Raw genomic sequence first — 23,300 nt, forward strand, 5'->3', positions numbered from 1 at the left:
AAAAAATGCATTCTGTGTGAATGGCCCCTAACATTAAAAAATCGTACTAACCCCAAACTTTTGAATAGTAGTGTATCTTTAAACAATAAATGTAACTTGTAATTTGTATATTTTTTGAAAGAAAATGTGCTTTCCAATGCAAAAGCATGCAAAAAAGGGTGTTCTGGGTGGTTGCTAGGGTGTTGCTAAACAAGGTATGAGTGGTTGTTAGCCTGTTGCTATGTGGTCGCTAGGGTGGTCTGGGTTGCTAGGTGATTACTTACTGGCCCTAATCAAATAATGCACTATTTTTTAAAAATAGCTCTTTAGCAAAGAGCTAATAATAATCTCAGTATTTATTTCTGTGATTACAGAATTCAGACAGTCTGTCCTTGGTTTTTATCAACATCTTTTTGTAGGACATTCTTATTATCACAGAAATCATCACAATTTTGTGCCAGATCGTTGCACTGGATTAAAGTGTCTAGTAAATGACAATGACAATTACCTGACAGTTCTGGAGCTTCAGATCAGTCTTGTCTGTTTGTTGACTCACTCCACCGTGCCTCTGCAGCTAAGACTCACTACCTGTCATGACTCAGAATAACTGTCTTTTGCTCTGATAGAGTCATCTCTAATCACCACCTACATGACACAAAGATCATTTCAGCCATATACAGTAAGTAGAGGCATCCTATAGATGCATCCTAAACATGTCTCTTTTTCAGTTTGTGAATCACGGTTGGGACCTTGAAAAGACCAAAATGACGCTGCTTGAAGCAGCTAACTTTGTAGATAAGGTGAGAATGTTGTGAATTGTACTGTTAAACAAATATTTTTATCGCACATCTAGACTCTAACATATTATGTGACTTGATGTTGCCAGTATTACAAAACACTGAACATCCGTGTGGCTCTGATCTGGTTGGAGATCTGGAACGATCAAGACAAAATCAGTGTGACCGACAACCCCTACAGCACCCTGAATGCGTTTCTGGCCTGGAGGAGGAAACAGCTGCCACAGCTGCCCAATGACAACGCTCAGCTAGTAACGTCAGTCTCACTGTAGCTCCTCCCACCAAATTAACATATGAGCTGATAACAATGATCACTGATAAGGATCTTGTTTTAAAAGGATCATTTTTAAAATTCTGTTATCATTTACTCACTTACTTGACATTCCAAAACTGAGGAATGAATTTCAACAAAATCTTGTGGTCAAAAATGTCCAAGCTTTTTGTTGACCAACCTGGCGAATTCATGTTACAAACTTGAACCTGATACGAAATCTGGGTAACACTTTACAATAAGGTTCATTAGTTAAACATTAGTTGATGTATTAACTAATATGAACTAACCATGAGAAATACATTTGTTTCTGTATTTACTAATCTTTGTTAATGTTAGTTAATGAAGATACAGTTGTTCATTGTTTGTTCATGTTAGTTTACAGTGCATTAACTAATGTTAACAAGATTTTAATAATGTATTAGTACATGTTGAGATTAATAAATGATCTATAAGTGCAGTTCATTATTAGTTCATGTTAACTAATGTTAACTAATGAACCTTATTGTAAAGTGTTACCGAAATCTTTGTGTGGAAATCTTTCGTGTGGATTCCGATAGAAACGACTGGAATTTGCATGCAAAAATTTGCTTAACGAACCCAGCTAACAGGGAACAATCTCAGAACTTATGCTAACATTTTGGCAAGATTCGCTCAAAGACATTCTTCCAGTAATGTTAATCGAATGTTCATTCAAAGTTATCTGGTGTTTTATAGTGTTCTCAAATTGTTAGCCCAAAACATTATTTATACATCGTTAATGGAACGTTTTTTTTTCTGAAACGTTTTAGTTCGATGTTTTACTTTTTTTACTTGTTTCAGAATGTTCAGAGAACATTCAAAAGTAACGTTTTCATAGTGTTTGCGAACAGTGTTGGGGAAAGTTACTTTTAAAAGTAATGCATTACAATATTGCGTTACTCCCTAAAAAAGTAACTAATTGCGTTACTTCATTACTTTTTTTTGATGAGAAGTAATGCATTACATTACTTTTCCGTTACTTTTTATCACCGGGGCTGGGCTTGCTTGTTTGTTTTTTAATAACAACAAAAAAGTTCTATTTTTGGCAAAAAGGCCCTTTCACACCAAAAGTGAAATGAATAAGCCTCAGGCTGAAGGAAATGCATATTTACACCTGTACTGTAGAGGGCGCAGCTCAAACAAACCTTTTAGCTGTGCTGCCATTCTGGATTAAAGAAGAATAGGATGCAGGAGAAGGAAGTTCTAGTTCTTATTTCTAAATCTAATATAAAGTATTTTTTGCTTATTAGTATGGTTAAATTAGGTAATTGAAGGTCAGCAGCAAAGACATTGGTTAATAATTGAGATTAAATACATGAAGTATATTTGTGTCATTTAATATAGTTAATTATTACAGGTTTGCAAAAATTCTGAGATTGCATTTCACTGTTTTTATTCATTTTGAGGAATACTAAATGTTTTCGTGCAAGTGAGATGAGTAAATGCTCACATTTAGTCTAAAACTACAATAACCATCATGCTTACACAGCGCACACAATACCCTCTACACTTTATTTCTCTCAACATCGGGACAGGAGAGCTGTCAGTCAATAAGTGTGAAAAAGTAACTTGCGTTACTTATTTGAAAAAGTAACTTAGATATTTTGTTATAAATTGAAAAAGTAATGCATTACTTTATTAGTTACTTGAAAAAGTAATCTCATTATGTAACTCAAGATACTTGTAATGCATTACCCGCAACACTGTTTGCGAAATGATAAAATGGAATGTTCCCTTAATATTCACACAACAGAGAACATTCAGAAATAACTTTTTCATAACTTAATGGGAACATTAGCAAAACATTCTTAGAACATATTATTGTTAGCTGAGATGGTGAATGTGACCACACGTTTACTTTCTTCTGAACCCAAAAGATGAAGTTTTGAATAAAACATGCAGCTAAAGCATAGGGCTCGAAAGCTGTAAAAAGGACATAAAAGTATAATAAAACTAGCCTATGTAACCCATGCTATATAATTCAAATCTTCTGAAGTGATATGGTACAGATATTTAACAGTGCTTCATCTCATTTTGTGTTCCATGTAAAAAAAAAAAAAAAAAAGTAATATGGCTTTGGAATGATGCATAAGGTAGTAAATGACACAATGTTAATTTTTGGGTGAAATATCCCTTTAAATATGCATATATCTGTTCAGCTAGCCATTTGGTTGCATTGGTTTGATTTGGTTCTGCCATAGTTTTATTGGTATTTAAACAGATATTTGTTGTATTTGTAGGGGCATGTCATTTCATGGCACCATCATTGGTCTTGCACCTCTTAAAGCCATGTGTTCTGAATACCAGTCTGGTGGAGTCAATTCGGTAAATTTGCCTGCAGTGTTATTCCATTGTGGTTTTATTGCCAAGCACGTCCCTTATTGGACTCACTTTTAGTTTTTTCTGCCTTTCTTTGTAGGACCACTCTAAAAGTGCTGTGGGGATCGCTGCCACCATGGCTCATGAGATGGGGCATAACTTTGGGATGAGCCACGACAGTCAAGGTTGCTGTCATGCTGAGGAGGATGGAGGCTGCATCATGGCTGCTGCCACTGGGTGAGAACCAAAGAAAAAAATGCTGTAGAATTCCAAACCTGCATGAAACCTGACAGAATTCTCATTTAAAATTGACATGAAATAAAAGTCAAACATGTTCTTTAGGGCTCCATTCCCTCGTGTCTTCAACTCCTGCAATCAGAAGGAGCTGAAACGCTACCTGAGCTCCGGCGGGGGGAAGTGTTTGTTCAACCTTCCTAACACCAGGCTCATGTATGGGGGCCAGCGTTGTGGAAACGGATACCTGGAGGAAGGAGAAGAGTGTGATTGTGGAGAAGTGGAGGTCAGGAGAGAGTTTCATTGCTTCCTCTGTCTCGTTTTCTCCCACGCTGTTGTTCCGGTTCATCTTTTATGCTCACATTTTCCGTTTCTGTTTCCTTTACTACAAAGGAGTGCTCAAGTCCCTGCTGTAATGCCAACAACTGCACGCTGAAGATCGGAGCTGAGTGTGCACATGGAGTTTGCTGTCATGAGTGCAAGGTGAATCCCTGCCAAACTCATCTCACGCTTTCTCTGTCTCAACTCCCTTTCCTGTAGTGCTGCTTCAGAAAAACTGTTTAATTTAATTAATTTAATTTTTAAGTGGTGAATTTAAATGAATAAAAAACAAACAAACAAAAATAAATAAATGGGTTTTAAAGGGATTTTTTGTGAGAGTTTTTGATAGTGGTGACTTTGGGTTAGTTCACCCAGAAATGAAAATTCTGTCATTAATTACACACCCTCATATCGTTCCAAACCTGTAAAACTTCGGAACACAAATGAAGATATTTTTAATGAAATCTGAGAGATTTCTGTCCCTCCATTGAAAGTCCATGCAACTACCGCTTTGATGCTTCAAAACGTTCATAAAGAGATTGTAAAACTAATCCATAAAAAAGTATTTTTTTTTTACCTTTATTAATATGTCTTGACAACTAATACACCAAAACTTTTATACTCAAGTTGATATCTGCTAAATGTTTTGATTTCAGTGATTGACTTGCATAGACATGCATTATAGGATATTTTTCTCACAGATGTCAACAGTTGATAGAGTCTGTTGAAAGAGGCTCTAGATGAAATCAACTAATTTAAAGCTGCTGTCCGTAACTTTTTTTGGTTAAAAATCATCCAAAATCAATTTTTGAGCATGTACATAACCAGCCAGTGTTCAAAACTATCACCTTACCTTAGCCCGATTCACAACGGTAAGCTTGTAATAATGTTTTATAATTCGGGTGGTACTGGTGGGTTTTCGTGGGAAATTCGAGCATGTCACCATTTGTCTTTGCGTCAATTCGGCAGCTAGTCGGCTATATCGCATGTGAGGCGGATCATTTATAGCCTTTTCTCACAGCAGCTGCAATAATTAAACTTATCATTTTGATGGTGGATTGTATGGTATTACAAATTAACGTTAGAGATTAGACTGTACAGAAATTGAAATCTACAGGTAACGCTAATACACACTAAATACACATAGTTACGCAATGCTGATGTTGTTAACATTAACAATTTGAGAACAAAGTATAACAATAATAATAATTTGCACGGTTTGACGTGATCTGAGCTAAGAGATCATTAGATTTAATCACCATTGGTAGCGCGGTTTACTGTAATGCTTTTTTTCCTCAGTTGGTCAGAACAAAAGTGGCAGACATGTTACTTGCTTGTTCAGATTACATTTTCCGGTGAAAATTCTTATTTTGGTCATACTTCCAAGACTACAATCTGTGATTCCGAAGTACAGTATGTATCCACACCGATGTGGTGATTGACAGCAAACATTAGATTCATCCGCGCTTTACTCACGTAAAGATGATAATTCCACAAACAACTGCAATTGCAGGTTTCAAACAGAGATGGCGACAAAGAGGCAAAACTTATGGACTGCAGCTTTAATAACTGATGATCTTTACAATGGAACTGAATCAACACTAAACTGACTTCAGTTGAACAATGTCACTATTTTTTTTTAGAGCTGCTGTACTGCCGAAATGAACTCTGTTTGCATCATTGAATCATTTTCCTGTTATCACTGTAAAGCTGCTTTGAAACAATCTGTATTGTATAAAGCACTATATAAGTAAAGGTGACTTGACTCAAAAGTTAAGTTAATACAAGTTTGTTCTATTGCACTCTTGACCAGCTGAAGAGTCCAGGTGTGATGTGCCGTCCGCCTTCAGGCTCCTGTGACCTGCCTGAGTACTGTGATGGGAAATCAGAGTCCTGCCCTGCTAACTTTTACCTGATGGATGGCAGCAGTTGTGCTGGTGGCAGTGCCTACTGTTACACAGGCATGTGTCTGACGCTGGAGCAGCAGTGCCTCTCTCTCTGGGGCAAAGGTCTGTGTCTGCTAAAGTCTGCTTAAAGTAACAATTTAAAAAAGTAACACCATAAAACCAAGCACCCAATATTCACCCAGTTTTCACAAAAAAATATTAATCAGCACAACTTTTTTCAACTATGATAATAATAATAATTGGTTCTTGAGCAGCAAATCAGCATATTAGAATGATTTCTGAAGGATCATGTGACACTGAAGACTGGAGTAATGATCCTGAAAATTCAGCTTTGCATCACAGGAATAAATTATTAAATTATATAAAAATAGAGAAAACAGTTCTTTTAAATTGTAGTAATATTTCACAATATTACTGTTTTACTGTATTTTTGAGTGATGTAGGCTAAGTGTGTTCTCATGGCTTCATATATTTCTACCATGTTTTCACATTTTCCAGTGGAAATCCACTCGGCAATGTACTGTAGTTTACAGTAGAACAGATTCTGTGCTTGGCTGTGATCTTAGTCCCTGAATGTGATGCCATCTGCTGCTCTCTATAGCTATCAGAGGAATCCTTTGAGTCCAGCTGAGATATACTAAAGATTTTAACATTCGCACAACCAGTAACTTGTGACATGAGTAGATGTTTCTATTCTGTTCTGTTCTCTATATCTTAGATGCCCATCTTGCTCCTGATGTTTGCTTTACTAAAGTAAATGAAGCAGGTGATTCCTTTGGAAACTGTGGCAAAGACCTCATGGGTGCATACAGGAAATGCACTGAAAGGTGAGATTCATTTACTCAAAATAAAAAAAAATAGTTACACTACCCATCAAAAGTTTGGAATAATTAAGATTTTTTAATGTTTTTGAAAGAAGTCTCTTATGCTTACCAAGAAACCTTCCACTGCATGCTGCTTTGCAACCACCTCCTCCCCCAGCTCCTCCTTAAACTTGTATTTAACTTAATCAGTGTCATTCTGTTGTCATTGATGCATGCTCTGATCTCAATGGGGGGATTTGCGCTGCTCTTCCAATTTAAAAAAAAGTGGGAGGTTGTCCCCAGAAGCTGCTGCTGTTCCCTGTCTTAGTTATTCATGGAGCTCATGAAAAGGATACGGAATTTAGAACAGAGCCCTACCACCAAATGTAACTTTAGCAAAATATGCCAATTAAAATTGACTAAAAAGTTTGTCTATGGTATTTTTGACTTAAGGTGACAAACGCGATTTGTGTGTGATACTGTTTGGGTGCGGGGAACGCACAATCAGCTCCCTGAGGGTGCTGGCTGTGTTCATTGAGAAATAACTCGCCGCATATAGCCGTGCGCATTCAGGTGTTTCGGTTTCGGTTTCTCAAGGGAAGAAAGCTATATGTAATAATAAAGTACCCGAGGTTAATCTTGAGAGGCTGCTTCAGGAAGAGGTCCTGACACTACGCACATACCTCTGAGGGTGCCCCCTCGGGAGCGACAAGATCTTGCTTCTCCGCGGAGCCCTCAGGAATTCCATGCTCGTTCCTGCCGCCTCGTGTGCTTTGGGACACATCGGTTTCCAGCAAACGTTAATTGCAGTGTCCACCCAAAGTCGTTGTGGCCGTTTACCTCAGATGAGGCCTGTAGAAAATTTTGTTCGGTTTCTCCTGCTGGCCAGCCGCTTCAGGGCACCGAACTCAGTACATGCAAAGCACCCGAGGTTAGTCTCGAGAAACTGATCATCCAAGTAAACTACTTAGAAGCATGGAAGCTTCTACCAAGTTTATCTCAGTGGGCCCTGCGTATAGGGGCATTTTAAATTGCAATTAATTGCATTCAATTGTATTTCTAATATATTAGAAAACAAATCTTTACAATTGTAATAATATATCACAATATTTCTGTTTTTACTTTATTTTTGATCTAAAGAATGCAGTCTTGGTGAGCATCAAAGACTTCTTTGAAAAACACAGAAAAAAATTTAGTTATTCCGGTAGCGTATGTCATCATTATTTGAGCCATCCGACGACGTGCTGTTGGTTTTCTGTTTAGGAATGCTAAATGTGGGAAGATTCAGTGCCAGAGCACTGCTAGCAAACCAATTGAATCCAACGCTGTCGCCATAGACACCAACGTCTATCATGGTCAACAGAAGATTCTGTGCAGAGGAACACATGTGTACCAGCCCAGTTACAATAAGCACAACCAGAATGACACCCTCGACCCGGGCCTGGTTCTGCCAGGGACCAAATGTGGGGAGAATGCGGTAGGTACTGGAAACACGGATCTTGTTTCCTCTTAAAGACCACATGAAATCAAAGTTTTATGTCTTTTAGCCTTGTCTCACCAAAAGGTTTAAGTCACTCAATAGCTTTGAGTGTATTGGAGGACCTCTTCTTTCATTCACTTTTCACTTCATTGAACAGATCTGTTTCGAAGGGGAATGCCGCAGTGCATCCTTCCTGCAAGCAGATGAATGCAGTGCCAAATGTCATGGCCATGGGGTAAGTCCATATTGCTTATTTCTGTATAGAGCTGGCTGAGCTTTATACATACATGGCCATTGCAGAGCTACAATTACAATGTATTTCCTATAGACATCATTTCCTCCTGTGGTATCATACATACTTTCTATGAAAAAATCCCTCACTGTTCTCACCATTATTCATCATGCAGGTTATTTATATGTTTATTTAGAAATCATTTGTGTGCAAGAAAACTGAGATGTATTTTTGGATGTACTAAACTTAGCAGACTTAGATCAGTTCCACTGAATGCAGGTCGCTCTTATGTTTGACTTTATAAGGCATTGTATTATTTTGCAATACACTGTGAATAGGGTTTAAGGAAATAGTTTAGACAATTTGTCATCATTCACACACTCTCATGTTGCTCCCAATCTGTGTGAGCAAAAAACACCATAAAACCACCAAGTACCAATGACTTTTAAGAGGGATAGATATTTAAGCCATTATTTACTTGCATTAGTGCTTGTTTCAGAATATTCAGAGAACATTCAAAAGTAACATTCCCATAATTCCCAAAAGCATCATTCCCATAAAAACTTATGTTTGTTTATTTTTTGTGTGTTTCCCTGCAGCTTTGCAATAATAACCACAACTGTCATTGTAAGTCGGGTTGGGCACCACCATTTTGTGAGATGACGGGTTCAGGAGGCAGTTTGGACAGTGGGCCTGTGATTGTGCATGGTACGTCAACAGACACCTAATAACCTGAATATTTATTTAATGTTATCTGTGATAAGTCCTGTTTTAAATTTGTCCTTTTGATGTTTTTTGTTCGGGTGTTATCTTGTGCAGGCAGCATCTACTTTGTACCGGTTCTCCTTACCCTTTTTTTTCTTCTGGTATTGGCTATCCTTGGCGTCTGTTGGCGCCGCTGCAAACAGAAGCTCCTCCCCACCAAAGGCTCCGCACTTCCTGCTACTCAAACGTGCATCAAGTAACTGCTAAATGCAAACATTATACATGCAGTGATATTCATGTCTTTGGCCATTCTTGTGTTAGAAAATGTGTTATTTCTCTTCTTGTCAGTGTTCCAGACACCCCTGAGACTAAAAGTCACACAACAGGTCACACCAACCCTGTGTTCCAGCCAAAGAAATCTCACGCTGATGAACAGGTGTGAAGTTGTTTTGTTGTCAGTGTGTGTTCGCAGCATGTCCATCCAATAGCACGGTTCCGTGCATTCATTGGGTTTTTTCCGACAGGATAGCAAAAATCTGTCGTATCCAACTCAAATCCATTCAGCTGAATGTTTTCTGAACAGCAAAAAACCACATAGAACCTAAACCCATCCATATTTTATTGTTAACTAAAACTAAAAACATAAAAAATAGTTTTCGTTAATTGAAATAAAGCTGAAATAAAATATATTAGATGAACATGTTAAAAAAAAATTACATGAAAATGAAATAAATCGAAATAAGTTTGTTGAAATTAATAAAACTGAAATAAAAATATAGATCTAATTAAATCTAATCTTCTGTAAGTTTGGACACAATGGAAATTAACAACATTTAATATACTTAAATGTGTGGGCAAAAATAGCCATGATCAATTCCAGAAGTTAAACATTGACCCTTTAAAAGAATGTTCATTGACATTGAAGGAATGTCATGATGGACATGAGCAGAGAAAAAAAAAAATCAGTTTTTCCACAATGACAGCATCTCTCTTATGTCTCTTGTCATTCATTCATTAAATACAGAATATCGACTGCACTGTCTGAACAAATGGCCGAACAACAAGATGTTTTTGCAATTGATATTGACAGAAGATGCATATAACAGTTTTTCCTTCTTCAGGCCAGTCCTAGAGTGAGTCGTACAGGTCCACCGAGATCTAGACATTCTATCATTCGGCCCACTGTGAAACCACCTCAAATCCCAGCCTACACTGCAGACAAGCAGAGTTTAAAGCATTCAGAGCTGCCTCAGCCGTCTCCATCAGTACCCGCCAAAAGAAGACCGCTACCTCCCAACCGACCCCCTCCACCCTGTCCCATGACCAAACCCTCCCAGACTGCTGAGGTGAGTGTCTTCCTCTTATGATGTGTCCTCCTGAGCAAATGCAGGTCTAGTCTGTTTTAGATCAGATAAATAACTGTGTACTGTTTAACTGACTTTGACTGCACATTATAAAGTATTTGCTGTGTTTCATCCAGATGCTGCCTAAGAATGGCCTGCCAGTGTCACGAGCCATGTTGCAGAACGGGAAATCCAATCTGATGCCCCCTACTGGCCACTTCCAAAACGTCAGGTGATCAGAAGGAAGATGTTGTATGCTGTGAAATGAAACGCTGTTAGTAATAATAATAATTTTTTTAAATAATAATAATATTTTTTTATTATATTAATTATATTTCATAGTTTTCAGTCACATTACTGGTGCGCTTAATGGTTAAGCATGTTCTTTATAATGGTTTTCTATGTAAAAATGCTTGAGAAACGTCACATTGCATTTGTATTTATGTGTGAGTGATAAGGTGTATTTTGAATCTGGTCTTTTAATATCACTGTCTTACTAGTACAAACTAGGTGGGCATTCCAATAAGGGTGTGATGTCATGTGAAAACTATGAATTAGTGAGTAATACTTTATATGATCGTGTTTTAGGTTCCAAAGGGAAGTTTCTGGAAAAAGCTGAGTTGCAGTGAAGCTTACTGGAGCGCTACATTGATCAGCTCTGCACCTTTAAGATGTCCTTTAGAGTGACCAATCAAACTGCCTCACTCAAAGAGATGCCCGCCTTATTGACTTGAACACAAAATACCTTTTAACTTCAGTGTTTGTAGGGTGTGCAGTTCCACTACTCCTGTGCCATATGTTGCATTTGCTTTTATTTATGTCTATTTATTACAGAGACCTCAGAGAAACAAAAAACTATGAAGTATGGCATTATAATCCAATAAGAGCATGGGACATCTGAAAGAATATCTTGCACCAAGAATATGAAATGTAGATTTTTGCACGCATTATTAACACATTGTACATTATACACATAGAGTGAACTGGAAAATGGGAGCAAATGAATTGCATCTGTTTCTTTGTCATAGATTCGTCTAGTTATGAACTAACTTGCACTGTCAGTACAATTTAGTTTAGTACTATGGTTAATCTGTACTCAGGAAACAGCTCTGAAAAGGAATGTCCCAAAAAAGAAAAAGATTGTTTTTATAGCAATAATATTTCAGAAACTTGTAAGAACTGTATAGCACTGGGCTCTTTTTAGGTTAAATCCTGTGTAGTCATATATACTATTTATAGTATGTACTGTATATACAGCAAGAGGTAAAAAAATAACCTGTCTTAAAGGGTATTTGTGATGATGCTGGACAAGAATGACTTCAAATTACATGGTGCTTTGCTTTTGAATTCTTAAATGAGAGAAACAAATCTTTAACTGCCTTTTTTGATAATGCTTGATTATATGTTCTTTTTAATAAGGGCATTAACCCAGGGAATGTATTGAGGTTTAAATAACCTAAAAACATGTACATGTGTATCTTAAGTTTTTCTTCTTCTTCTTCTTCTCTCTCTCTCTCTCTCTCTCTCTCTCTCTTTTTGAAAAAAATCTCTGGACAATTAATTATTTCTCTCTTAATGTTTTGGAGAACTATGACCAATGTATTGGATTACTGTCAGATTTTTTTATGTTGTAGTTAAACTGTTTTTATGCATAGTGTTAAGATTTAAAATGCAATGACACCTTAACAAAATTGTTTTTTTTACATGATTTTTATTATATAGATAATTTTTATCATTGAAATGATTATTGTGGATGTAAAGATGGTTTGATGTTGCAGATTGAATAGGAAGTCAGAAAAAAGTCACTGTATTTTTTATTTGGCTTAATTAATTTAATCAGTTTCTTTCATAAAAATAAAAAGGTTGTCCTTTATGCAAAATATGCTGTAATGCAGTGCCTTCCATGTGACTTCAGAAATAAATCTTCATCAATTAATCTTCTTGTTGTATTATTACTACTCTTTCTTGATTTAAAATGAGAAAGTTGGGGTGTAAACGATTGGAATTGTGGAATATTTAGCTTTTTGTGTGTCTTGAGTTGCATCTTCAACTGGACTATACTGCTTATGTTCCTGTAATGTAGGCTTTGATAAATGCAAAAACATCACACACACGCATTGCATAGACTTTCAATGACTTTAATGATATTTTCTATGGCCTAACCCAACCCCTATCCCTAAATCTATACCCATTACAGAAACGTGCAAAATACTAGATAAATAAAAACATAAGCCTTTTATCTAGTGAGGAAAAGTAAAATGTCCTCACTATTTGGTTGTCATTATATTTCACTCTTCAAGTATACACTATACATTTGGCCCTCATGTATAGCCAGACCTGTACACACACAAACACATGTTTTATGGGGACATTCCATAGATTTTTATATTGTACAAACTGTATATTCTATCCCCTAACCCTAAACCTACTCATCACAGAAAACTTTCTGCATTTTTACATTTTTATCTTTAGTATAATTTGTTGTATAAGTTGTTTTCCTCATGAGGTCTGGACAAAAATGTCCCCACAAGGACAAGAATTTTGGATATTGCCATCTTTGTGGGAATATTTTGTCCCCATAACCAGTGGCCTGTTGCACAAAGCCGGTTTCAGTTTCTACCCAGGTAAGTTCAAGATTAGTTTGAGCAAACTCTGGTTTTTCGGGCTTATGAAGGTGGATTGATTTTTAGCGGGGTTTGTTGCTATGGTAACTGACGCTACACGGCTAACCTGCTCTCGCTCCAAATTAAATCAGTTTATAGTGAGAACATTTTAGAGACAAAATTTCTCAACATTTGCTGTTAATTATTCATTATATTTATATTAAATAAATTAAAATTATGAATAGGCTATTTCATGACATATTCATATAATTAGGCCGATTATATTAATTAACAATATTAAACTTTGCTTTTAAATTAAAATAAATATAATACATGCATAATATATAAAGCTTTTAAACAGATTAAGCTTACATGTATTCTTTTGAGCTCTTTGTGAAACTATATTAATTATTTGGTCTATTTGTTTGATTCACATGCATTGATATAGTCAGATATTTTCTTTCAGCTGCCTTCTCAAACTTTCACTGCATCAGTGTTTATTCCTGCTTTGTAAATGCGTTTTATTTCATATTTTTCATAACGATCTCTTAATCTTTGGAAGCGACATGAATTGCGCGGCTCTCTCGCGAGAAGTGAATCAAACTGACGTTCTCCTTGTTCCGTGTGATTGGCTGTTTGCCGCACGTGTCAGACTTTCAGGTGCATGCGCTTTGCAAACTCTGGATTAAACCTGAGTTGACAGAGAAAGTTTATACCGAGCGTTGTGCAACAGTTGAAATTGATCTAAACCAGGTTGGATTTATCTGGATTTGTCAACTGCAAACCTACTCTGAAACTCAGAGTTTGTTCAACTAGCTTCATGCAACAGGCCACAGGGGGTGTTGCTAGGCTTAGTCCCTGAGAAGTCATAGGGTCAACTGATATTTATATGTTTTACGAATCATTTTCTTAGACAAGTTAGTTTACTGAAGGCTACCAGGAAAGGTAACTAAGCTTATTAAATTCATTCACGATATGTGCAAATTGCCAAATGCATTATTAACCTAGTATGATGAAAACGGCTTCGTTAATATTTCATGTCCCCTCAAATTGAGTTAACGTTACTAATTATTACATTAACGTTACATGAATCACGAAATTATACAAAACTTTACTAGTTTGCATCCCTGGTTATTTTTGTCGGTCATTTCTATCTTAAAACAGCTGTCAAAATGAAATGTTTAATTTAAGTACTTACATCTTATCTCGTACTTTATTACCGTTTACGACCCTTTCTTCTCAACTATTCTCACAGTAGATGTAAATATAAACTGGCTTGTTGAAGCCTCAAAATATAAATTCAAACAGTCTTGTTGCGGTTTCATTGGGCTGTACTGGAGGTGTGTCTGGAGTTAACGCCCTCATCATACGCCTGCAGGGTACTTTTATTCTGAAAGATTGAACTTCCTGTCCGTCATTTTGCCTGTACGCGTTGTTCTTTTTCGCTATTGGACATCCCTGCGCTAGCTTGAAAAATCCAATTTAACGACGTTTTTTCGGTGTTTTCCGACTTCTTCAGCATATAAACAACGAATATTTAATTTAATAAACATGGACCAAATGGAAGACCCTGCTGGATCGGATAATAAACGAGCTATAGAGCGGAAAAGGTTGGTTCTGTGTTGTAAACAACGGCCTGTTTACCAGCGCTTGGAAGCTTCTAATGTTTGGTTTGCAGCAATTTAAACACTACAGAAACGAGAATAAATTCAGTATATCAGATATAAATGTCAAGAGAGCTGGATTAACGTCATTATATGACATTTATTATATTACAATCATCTGTTTAATGTTACACATTAGCTGTTGTTAACAGTTAGGTGGTCATCAGACTGGTGTACAGCACATCATTTGAGGTCTTGGCTATATATGTTTACTGTTGTAAGCTTTCTGGGTGGTGATGGTTTACTCTCAAAGCATTTTAGTTCAGATTTTTTTAGATAACCAAAACCTTTATTATGTTTTGAAATAGCGCTAGATGAATAGACATGCGTCAGGTTGTTTTGCAATGTTTCTGTTATTTATAGCACTATAATAATAGACTATGATACACATTTCCCATGGGAGTGACCTGCATTTTTTGACGCACCACTGGTTACATATTAAACTGTTATTTTTCTTTATTTTTATAGGAGTTGAGGATGCCAAACGAGGACTTCAGAGAGGACAAGCTTTCAACATCAGCACCGTCCATCACTTTGTCCCTCCCCTCATACCATAAACATCACGCACAGGTGAAAACAGTGTGGTTATACTGTTTAAATAAATAATTGTATTTGTAAAGAACAAACTACAATATATATACTGATAATTTATCTCTTTTTTTCCTCCCGACAGGAGCTGGTTTAGCCAGAGTCCTCACCCCTAATACTGAGTCTAGCAGTCTCATCACAAGCATTACGATGGGTGGTAACGAAGGAGGTGGACGGGGAGGAGAGCGATGGAGCCTCTTTGGGGTGCGGCCCATCGTGCAGAAATCCCCCACTGACCCAGGATCAGAAACCAACACACCTGGCAAGAACCTCTTATATGGCTCTATTATTCTAGCTTTAAAGAGGCTTTAAATTTTAAATTTTATAACTTAAAATTTGTTTTTTTTTTTTCCTTTATGCTTTATTTGTTTGGAACTGAGACTCTGCAGATATGTGAAAATATTGAGCATGGATTTTGGTACCAAATTTTGGGGTATTCACCATAAGACAAGAAATGTGTGTTAAATGCCCCATATTATGTTTTTTTTTGTTATTACCTTTCATGTTGTGTGTTATATACTGTTTGGGAATGTAAAATCTCTTCAAAGATCAAAGTTATTGTCTCCCAAATGAAAGAACTGATTCTGAACTGCCTGAAATGAGTCGTCAGTAATTCCAGTCTTACTTCCTGCTTGAGCCTACATAGGTTTGTAACAAATTTGCATAATGCCAGCCTATGGTCTTCATTGGCTGTCCAAGAACGTCTACTTTGATCCGCCCGCAAACACTGTAGCTGTAGCCGAGACTGGAAGAGTTTGGTTTGTGTTGTCGACATGTTTAGAAGACACTTTTTTTTTTTTTTTTTTTTGAGCTGCGAGAGCAAATCCATTTTACTTGCACTTCCAAAGAATGAGGACTTGAATTGATACAGTAAAACTGTCACCATGGTTACTGTTTGTATCACTGTGTATCAAATGCTGAGGAAGAAATTCAGATATGCTAATTGGTGTTTCATTTCCAACATGTGCTGTAAGCGGTAGACCAATCACAGCAGACTGGGCCATCTGACCAATCGGAGAAGAGTAGGCTCTGAGAAAGGAGGGGTTTAGAGAGACAGAATCCTTAATTGAACCCTTTAAGACACTGAACTGATGCTATAGTGTATATTATGAGAAAATTTAAATGTTTTTTGACCTTGGGTGCATGTAAACCTATTGTAGGAGACCTCCAGAACAAAATTAAGAACATTTAAAGGGATAGTTCACTCAACAAGTAAAATTATCCCATGATTTACTCACCCTCAATCCATCCTAGGTGTATACGACTATCTTCTTTCAGACGAACACAATCAGAGATATATTTAAAAATATCCTGTCTCTTCCAAGCTTTATAATGGTAGTGAACGGGGGGCCTGTTTTGAAGCCAAAAATAAATGCATCCATCCATCATAAATAAAATCCATACGGCTCCAGGGGGTTAATAAAGGCCTTGTGAAATGTATGATGTATGATGACAAGATGTAGGAGTATCGTAAGCTTAGACGCCTCTCACGGTTCAAACAAATAGAGCTGTGCAACAAAGTGAAGCTCCTCTTATATTGAAATCCTCCAACATTTCTCTTTAAAAAATTTTTTATGATGGATGCATTTATTTTGGGCTTCAAAACATGACCCTCGTTCACTACCTTTATAAATCTTTGGAGAGCAAGGATATTTTTTAAATATATCTGATTGTGTTCATCTGAAAGAAGATTGTCATATGTCTAGGATGGCTTGAGGGTGAGTAAATCATGGGCTAATTTTCATTTTTGGGTAAACTAACTCTATAATATAACATAATACACTTTAAATGTTTTTTTTTTCCTGCTGTTTCTATGACTACAGGGGGATTCACACTGCAGTCGTACTTTGGGGTTCAGAAGTCCAATACAATGGATGCCATAAAGACCCAGATAAACCTTACTGTTGAAGATCCTACCAAGTTCAATTCTCCCAAGATCGAGATGAGTGGCGAGGAGGGAAAGAAAACATCCTGTCACAGACTGAGACACCGAGACATGAACATTCTCACTCCCTCAGGCTTCTGAACTCCACAAGTCGTCAACTCTCTTAAGATTCCTCGCCTTTTATATACACATCACAGCACAAATCGACAGATCTGTCACTTGCTGTTTTATGGTCTCTTGTGAGTAACCACATGCAAACTTAACCTGTTTCCCAATATAGTTTTAATAGAATTTCCCTTTAAATTAGATAAGAGACATAGAATCTCTTACATTAGTGCCAAGCATCACTGATAGTTGTTTTTATTTGCATTCCCCACCACCTCACTCCCCTGCCAAAACTGACCACTTTTTCTTGAACATTTTGAATGTTTTTTTTGAATTACTGTGTGCTATGATGAAGTGATTGCTTTTGATTATTATGGTTTAAATTTACCACATTAAAAACCTACATAAAATTGCAGTGAAAATATGCATAATTACAAATATGCATAATTACATATATGCATAAATATGCTTCTGTGTTTTTAGGAAAGAGATGCATTCATGAGTACATCTGTTGACAGTAAATCTGAATTTTGTGGCCCATTTTGAAAAGCTTGTGTGTGTTAAATCTGTTTCAACAGCATTTTCCATTAAATTGATGGATTTCATCAGTGACAGCAGCACATGTTGTAGTTATAAAGCACATAAACAGCATAACATACTGTTGCATGCATGTTAATTGCCACTAAATAACATACAATCTAGAAGTCAGGTTTGAGAAAACAGTCAGGTATCCATCTTTCTACATAGTTGAAACATGTTTAAGCGCCATTTTTGTGACTGAACTGAACAATTTAGTTCAGATTACTAATTTATTTTATTAATCAATGACGAGATATTGCCGTGATATTTTGTCATGTGTGGTGCCCCGTGTGCAATAAGCTACAGCATTGTTTTATATCAGCATGCTGAAAGCGCCTCATTCCTATCACTGGGTTTCACGTTGCACACAAGATGTTTTTAAATGTATTTTCTGTATAGTTTTGTGTTATATTTTCATTTATCTCACAACAACCAAGTAATATTTTGAAGCGTTGCTTTATATGCTGAAGCTGGAATCATTTCGGTTGCTATTTTGTACATTTGTAGTGGAAATGCTTTGGCTTTACAATATTCCACTCTGCTCAACTTCACCTGTTGTAGTTTTTCCATAGTGCTGGAATCTGTTTTATTATGTTACATTTAAAAAGACCGAAGTGGCTTTTGCGTCTCAGGCCAAACTGTTTAACGCCAGTCACGTGTTGTATCACATATTACCTGTTCATAATGCTCAGTATGAGTATTTGATTCCTATAATAAAACCGCTGTCAAGCACAATGAACAATTTTGATTGTGATATTTGATTTATTTTTTAATGAAAGACACATGATTTTATGTGATATCACTAAAATAAGCAAAGGACAAAGTATGACAGTGTTTCTGCAATTCTTAATTACCTTGGCATTTAAAGTCATGAATCTGCACCCTTACTACTTGCGAAATATGACATATTTCCAAGTGAAACAGAATATTCATGCAATCACAAAAAAAGTAGGATTTGACTTCATACATCAGGAATTGATTGGACCGTGAAAAGCGTCAGAGAAAGTCAGAGCAGAATGTGGATTGTGGAGAACTATTGAAATGCCACCGGCACCCAGCTTTTTGACCAAGACCAAGGTCAGAGGAAAGGCAAGTTAAGATTACTTGTAACAAACTTTAATTTCTATTTTATAAAACATCTTCAAAAGAAAATCAATGCATGTAATGGCTGTCAGGCAGTTGGTAAGGCTGTTTTCCTTACCCCATATCAACTATTAAATACAAATACTGTTTCAGCAGCAAAATCTTTCAATATCTTCAAAATAAAACATTCTTTGCGTTGGAAAAAAAAAACACTATAAAGAAATTTAAAGAAAAAAAAAAAAGAAAAGTAAAATGCTCTCAAAATGTCCTCCCATTTTGTTTTGTTTCTAAAATGTTGCTATAATACTATTGGTCAATCAAGATTTTTACAGTTATGTAAATCACAATAGTTACTCAGAACATTTAGTCAGCCAATTGACACCAAAGACAGGCTTCTAAAAATTCAAATCCGTTATCTGTAACATATATGTTATGCATACAAGAACCTTTATATGAACTGACCACCGGTTATTTGATTATTAACAATAAATATTAGATAAAAGCTTATGTAGAATGGTTGTAAATCCCTGAAAGAGGGTACACCATAATGGAAATGTATGCTGAACATGCTTAAAAACGTCTCTAAAAAACATCTCTTCTGGATGTCTTTTCTCTGTGTAAAAACCAAAGAAACAAAATGAGATTGATAAAATGGAATCTCTGTTTTCTTTGCTTCATGCTGTTAAATATAATAAAGCAATACTTTGTCAATTTTATAAACAGCCTCAAACTTGAGTCCTCGAGATGGTTGAACTGAGGTTACAAAAACACCAGTTTTGCCATCTTCAAAAAGCACATTGGTATATACCATAAATTACTATGAACAATAATATGGAATATGTATCAAGGATTGTGACGTTAAAAACAACGGCAGGTAGTCACAGTTACCATATTTCTTATACAAAGTATTACAACAAATGTGAGCAACAAAACATATGCAGTAGTATTAAAGAAATAATAAAAAACAGGTACAATATAACACAATATTCTCGCTCACTATGATGCTGTGCTTATTTAAAACAGATGTAGTATTTATTTTATTGAAAATGATAAATGCATTAATATGTAAATGCTTGCCATCCAAAACTTAAGTCTTTGGGCGTCAATTCCTGATGCTTTGTGTTTTTGCTTGTGAGTTAAAAACTACAAAAAACCAAGCATAAAACAGTAACACGTAAGAAATAAATCATAAATTACTGCTCATTAATATTCTCAAAATAGTGATCTGTTCTGTATCACCTCTATGCCAAAGCCTCTTATTTCAGGCTGCTGTTACTGTCCTGTGGAGCAACTGCATCCATGAGGCCAATCCCTGATCTTTCATCAACTCCAAGAGCTCAATTATGTTCCTCCATGAAAAATATTGACCATAGCGAGGGCTGTTTGCACCCTCATTCGACCTGCACATTGAGGACAGTCAATATTAACCAATATTATTGAGATACCGTCACCTGAGGGACCGTAAAGTCATTGAAACTCCTCGGGTTCTTGAAGAACATCAAGGCTGGGAGAGACGTTTCCTCTTGAGTTTCTGAAGCATTCCCTGCTCCTTTAAAAACAAAAGGGGATGTGAAGAAAAATATCGGCACCAGTTGAGCGGGTCGGTCCAGCATGCCCATGCAACATTCCCCGAGCTCATTACAGGCAGCTGATGGTGAACAATACTGTCATCTTATGCTCCAGGACTTAAAAAAAAATTGTATAACCCAAACAGACCACAAAAAACAAAAAAACAAAACAGCATCCACTATTTGGTTTATGAAAAAATAACTGATGAGTGTTCATCGAAGTCTCTTGTCTTTATAAAATGTAAAAATATTTAAAAAGTGAAAAAGCTGTATGAAATTCCAATATATATCACATCAATATGTACAGAAGACATGTCTCAGGTTACACATCACTGCAAAAGAACAACAAACAAACAATATTAGTGATTAGCAAACCCAAATCTAAAATAAACGTCCAAAAATGCAACATAAAACAGCTATGTGGGGCATGTGTACTGAAGCACACTGCAGTCAGTTCATTTTAAATAGGCAGTTGTTAATATTAAAGTCACACACATGAACTGTACAGACATGGTTATGGTATATTTAAGTATCATAAATGCATTTTTTACTTTTCACTGACCTTGTGCCAACAACCTGGTATTGGAAGTCCATCAGGACCCTTGAAAGTAAAAAAAAAAAAAAAAAGTGTAAGCAATTTTATTGCCATTTTATTATGTTAAAATGGCTAAAAAAAATAAATAAATAAATAAATAAATGGCTAAAAATAAATAAAAAAAACGTCAAATGTTATAATTGCCTGTAAGCACACACTGCACACAAAATCCTAATAATGTATGCAAAAAAATTTAATAATCATTGTATGCTGAATGTTTAATCTGATATTTTTTTAATAATAAATAGACTTCAACCTAAAAACCTTCAAACTCAAAGGATCACAACACCAAGAAAACTAGCTTTTTGAATGCCTGCCATTGCCAAACTCATCACAATAATGCTAAGGTTTTATGAAGTAAGCAACACTAATAAAATATTAATCAGATATTACATAATGCTCGAAAAGTTAGAATGTTTCTTATCAAACCTAGTTAATATTTTATGCATCAGTCTTAGGTTTATAACCCTTAAATCTCAGAGGTGTGTGTTGTATATGTACTACCGTTCCAATGTTCATTTTTTCATGTTTTTGAAAGAAGTCTCATCAATGCATTTATTTGATTAAAAAAAAAAAATTGAAATATTATGACATTTTAAAAGAACAGTTTTTTGTTTTTGAAAATGTTATTAATTGCTGTGATGGCAAATCTGAATTTTCAGCATCATTACTGCAGTCTTCAGTGTCACATGATCCTTCAGAAATCATTCTAATATACTGATTTGCTGCTCAAGAAACATTTATTATTAATGTTTAATAAATAGAAAGTCCAATGAAAAGCATTTCTTTGAAGTAGAAATCTCTTAACCTTTGTCTAAAATCTACTACTTTTGATCAATTTAATGCATCCTTGCTGAATAAAAAAAATGTTCTTTCAAAAAAAAAAAAAAAAAAACCTTACTGACCATAAACTTTTAAACAGTAGTGTATGTAAGTGACAGACATGGGATAGTTTAAAAGGAGTAGTTATAAAGGTGAAACAGGAAGTGTCAGAAACAGGGCACAGAGAGCGAGAGAGAGCAGGCAGATATACTGTACCAGTGGGCAGGGGGCCTCAGGGGCCGGATGCCCCATTTCCACCGCCTCTTTTTTACATCCATCAGCTCCCTGTCAGCGAAAGCACACATATACAATATACACTCCTATAATGACTAAAAACAAACAACACACACATACACACTCACTCTGGAGAGACCAATCAAAGTGAAACTGAAAAAGAACATCAGTCTATAGAAACATACAGAAGAAAGGCGAGGAAATGTGGAAAAAGGAAAAAAGATGTCTGCGATATGTCTGTGCTTCCAGATGGGATCTCAAAAGTATCTATAACACGCACCACGGGACAGGGCTGGTCCAGACCCGGCGGTCCCTGTTCACCTTTCTTTCCCTTGAGGCCTCTCTTTCCGACAGGACCACGATCTCCCTGTGAACAGGACGAACCATAGCAATGAATTCAACAAGATCATTTTAGTCAAGAACTATGTACAGTCAGTAAATCATTTAAGCATGTTTTTTTCAACATGCATGAAACAATGTATTCATTGATTCCCAGAGGTAAATATGACACAGTACCTTCTCTCCTCTCTCCCCACGCTCACCCCTGTCTCCTTTAATGCCAGGAAAACCCTACAATACAAGAATATCAAAACTTACATCGGAAAACAAGAGATTCACCAGACAGACAGACAGATAGATAGATAGATAGATAGATAGAGATAGATAGATAGATAGATAGATAGATACTAGTTCTGCTTACATCTAATCCAGGTTCCCCTTGTTTTCCCTTTGAAAGAAAAAATATATAATTTAAGATATATTTATATTTTGTGGTTTATCTGGAAAGTACCAGTCATATTAGGTTTAGGCATTGAATTTCACATTCATCAAATCAAATCAAAATGTATTTATAAAGCACTTTAAAAAAAACACAAAGTGTAGTATAATAAAAAATACTGTAAAACACAATATTAGAAGAAAGAAAATACCAAATCAGAGAAGGAGATAAAAAGAATAAAACAAACAGCACAAATACATCTGCTCAAACAAAATGGTCATTACAAAAGTTGAATTTATGATTAGTTGATTACCTTTTCACCCTTTGTGCCGGGAAGACCAACTAATCCTGTTGAACCCGGGGGCCCTTGAGGACCCTGAAGGCCCTATAAAACATAATGACAAGTATAAATAATAATAATAATAATAATAATAATTTAATTAA

At 36.0% G+C, this 23,300-nt stretch overlaps 3 protein-coding genes across 4 annotated transcripts in view; 2 read left to right on the forward strand and 1 right to left on the reverse strand.

Moving 5' to 3' along the window:
* adam19b (ADAM metallopeptidase domain 19b) overlaps positions 1–12,348 on the forward strand; it is a 33,042-nt gene extending 20,694 nt beyond the window's left edge. The window contains exons 8-23 of one of the 2 annotated variants that reach the window (XM_051859680.1): positions 708–779; positions 866–1,032; positions 3,309–3,393; positions 3,488–3,624; positions 3,730–3,907; positions 4,015–4,104; positions 5,756–5,951; positions 6,568–6,676; positions 7,916–8,129; positions 8,290–8,367; positions 8,964–9,072; positions 9,184–9,325; positions 9,418–9,505; positions 10,191–10,415; positions 10,550–10,686; positions 11,001–12,348. In XM_051859680.1, the coding sequence (XP_051715640.1) occupies positions 708–779; positions 866–1,032; positions 3,309–3,393; positions 3,488–3,624; positions 3,730–3,907; positions 4,015–4,104; positions 5,756–5,951; positions 6,568–6,676; positions 7,916–8,129; positions 8,290–8,367; positions 8,964–9,072; positions 9,184–9,325; positions 9,418–9,505; positions 10,191–10,415; positions 10,550–10,648 (1,989 nt within the window). In that variant the 3' untranslated portion in view covers positions 10,649–10,686; positions 11,001–12,348. The remainder of the gene's footprint in view (positions 1–707; positions 780–865; positions 1,033–3,308; positions 3,394–3,487; positions 3,625–3,729; positions 3,908–4,014; positions 4,105–5,755; positions 5,952–6,567; positions 6,677–7,915; positions 8,130–8,289; positions 8,368–8,963; positions 9,073–9,183; positions 9,326–9,417; positions 9,506–10,190; positions 10,416–10,549; positions 10,687–11,000) is intronic. The other variant, XM_051859679.1, reaches the window with a different exon arrangement.
* Positions 12,349–14,409: 2,061 nt separating this feature from the next.
* LOC127494088 (putative monooxygenase p33MONOX) lies at positions 14,410–18,578 on the forward strand. The gene is made up of 4 exons (XM_051859682.1): positions 14,410–14,625; positions 15,148–15,249; positions 15,353–15,529; positions 17,091–18,578. Exons 3-4 carry the CDS (start codon positions 15,418–15,420, stop codon positions 17,291–17,293), a joined length of 315 nt encoding a protein of 104 aa, XP_051715642.1. The 5' UTR covers positions 14,410–14,625; positions 15,148–15,249; positions 15,353–15,417; the 3' UTR covers positions 17,294–18,578.
* Positions 18,579–23,300, reverse strand: part of col23a1a (collagen type XXIII alpha 1 chain a) — a 150,827-nt gene continuing 146,105 nt past the window's right edge. Inside the window, exons 25-31 of the mRNA XM_051859681.1 lie at positions 23,170–23,241; positions 22,839–22,865; positions 22,655–22,708; positions 22,419–22,505; positions 22,121–22,189; positions 21,050–21,088; positions 18,579–20,468 (exon numbers count right to left, since the gene is read on the reverse strand). Coding sequence (XP_051715641.1) covers positions 20,418–20,468; positions 21,050–21,088; positions 22,121–22,189; positions 22,419–22,505; positions 22,655–22,708; positions 22,839–22,865; positions 23,170–23,241 — 399 coding nt within the window. The 3' untranslated portion in view covers positions 18,579–20,417. The remainder of the gene's footprint in view (positions 20,469–21,049; positions 21,089–22,120; positions 22,190–22,418; positions 22,506–22,654; positions 22,709–22,838; positions 22,866–23,169; positions 23,242–23,300) is intronic.

The sequence above is a fragment of the Ctenopharyngodon idella genome, chromosome 14 (genome assembly GCF_019924925.1).
Source record: "Ctenopharyngodon idella isolate HZGC_01 chromosome 14, HZGC01, whole genome shotgun sequence".
NCBI lineage: Eukaryota > Metazoa > Chordata > Actinopteri > Cypriniformes > Xenocyprididae > Ctenopharyngodon > Ctenopharyngodon idella.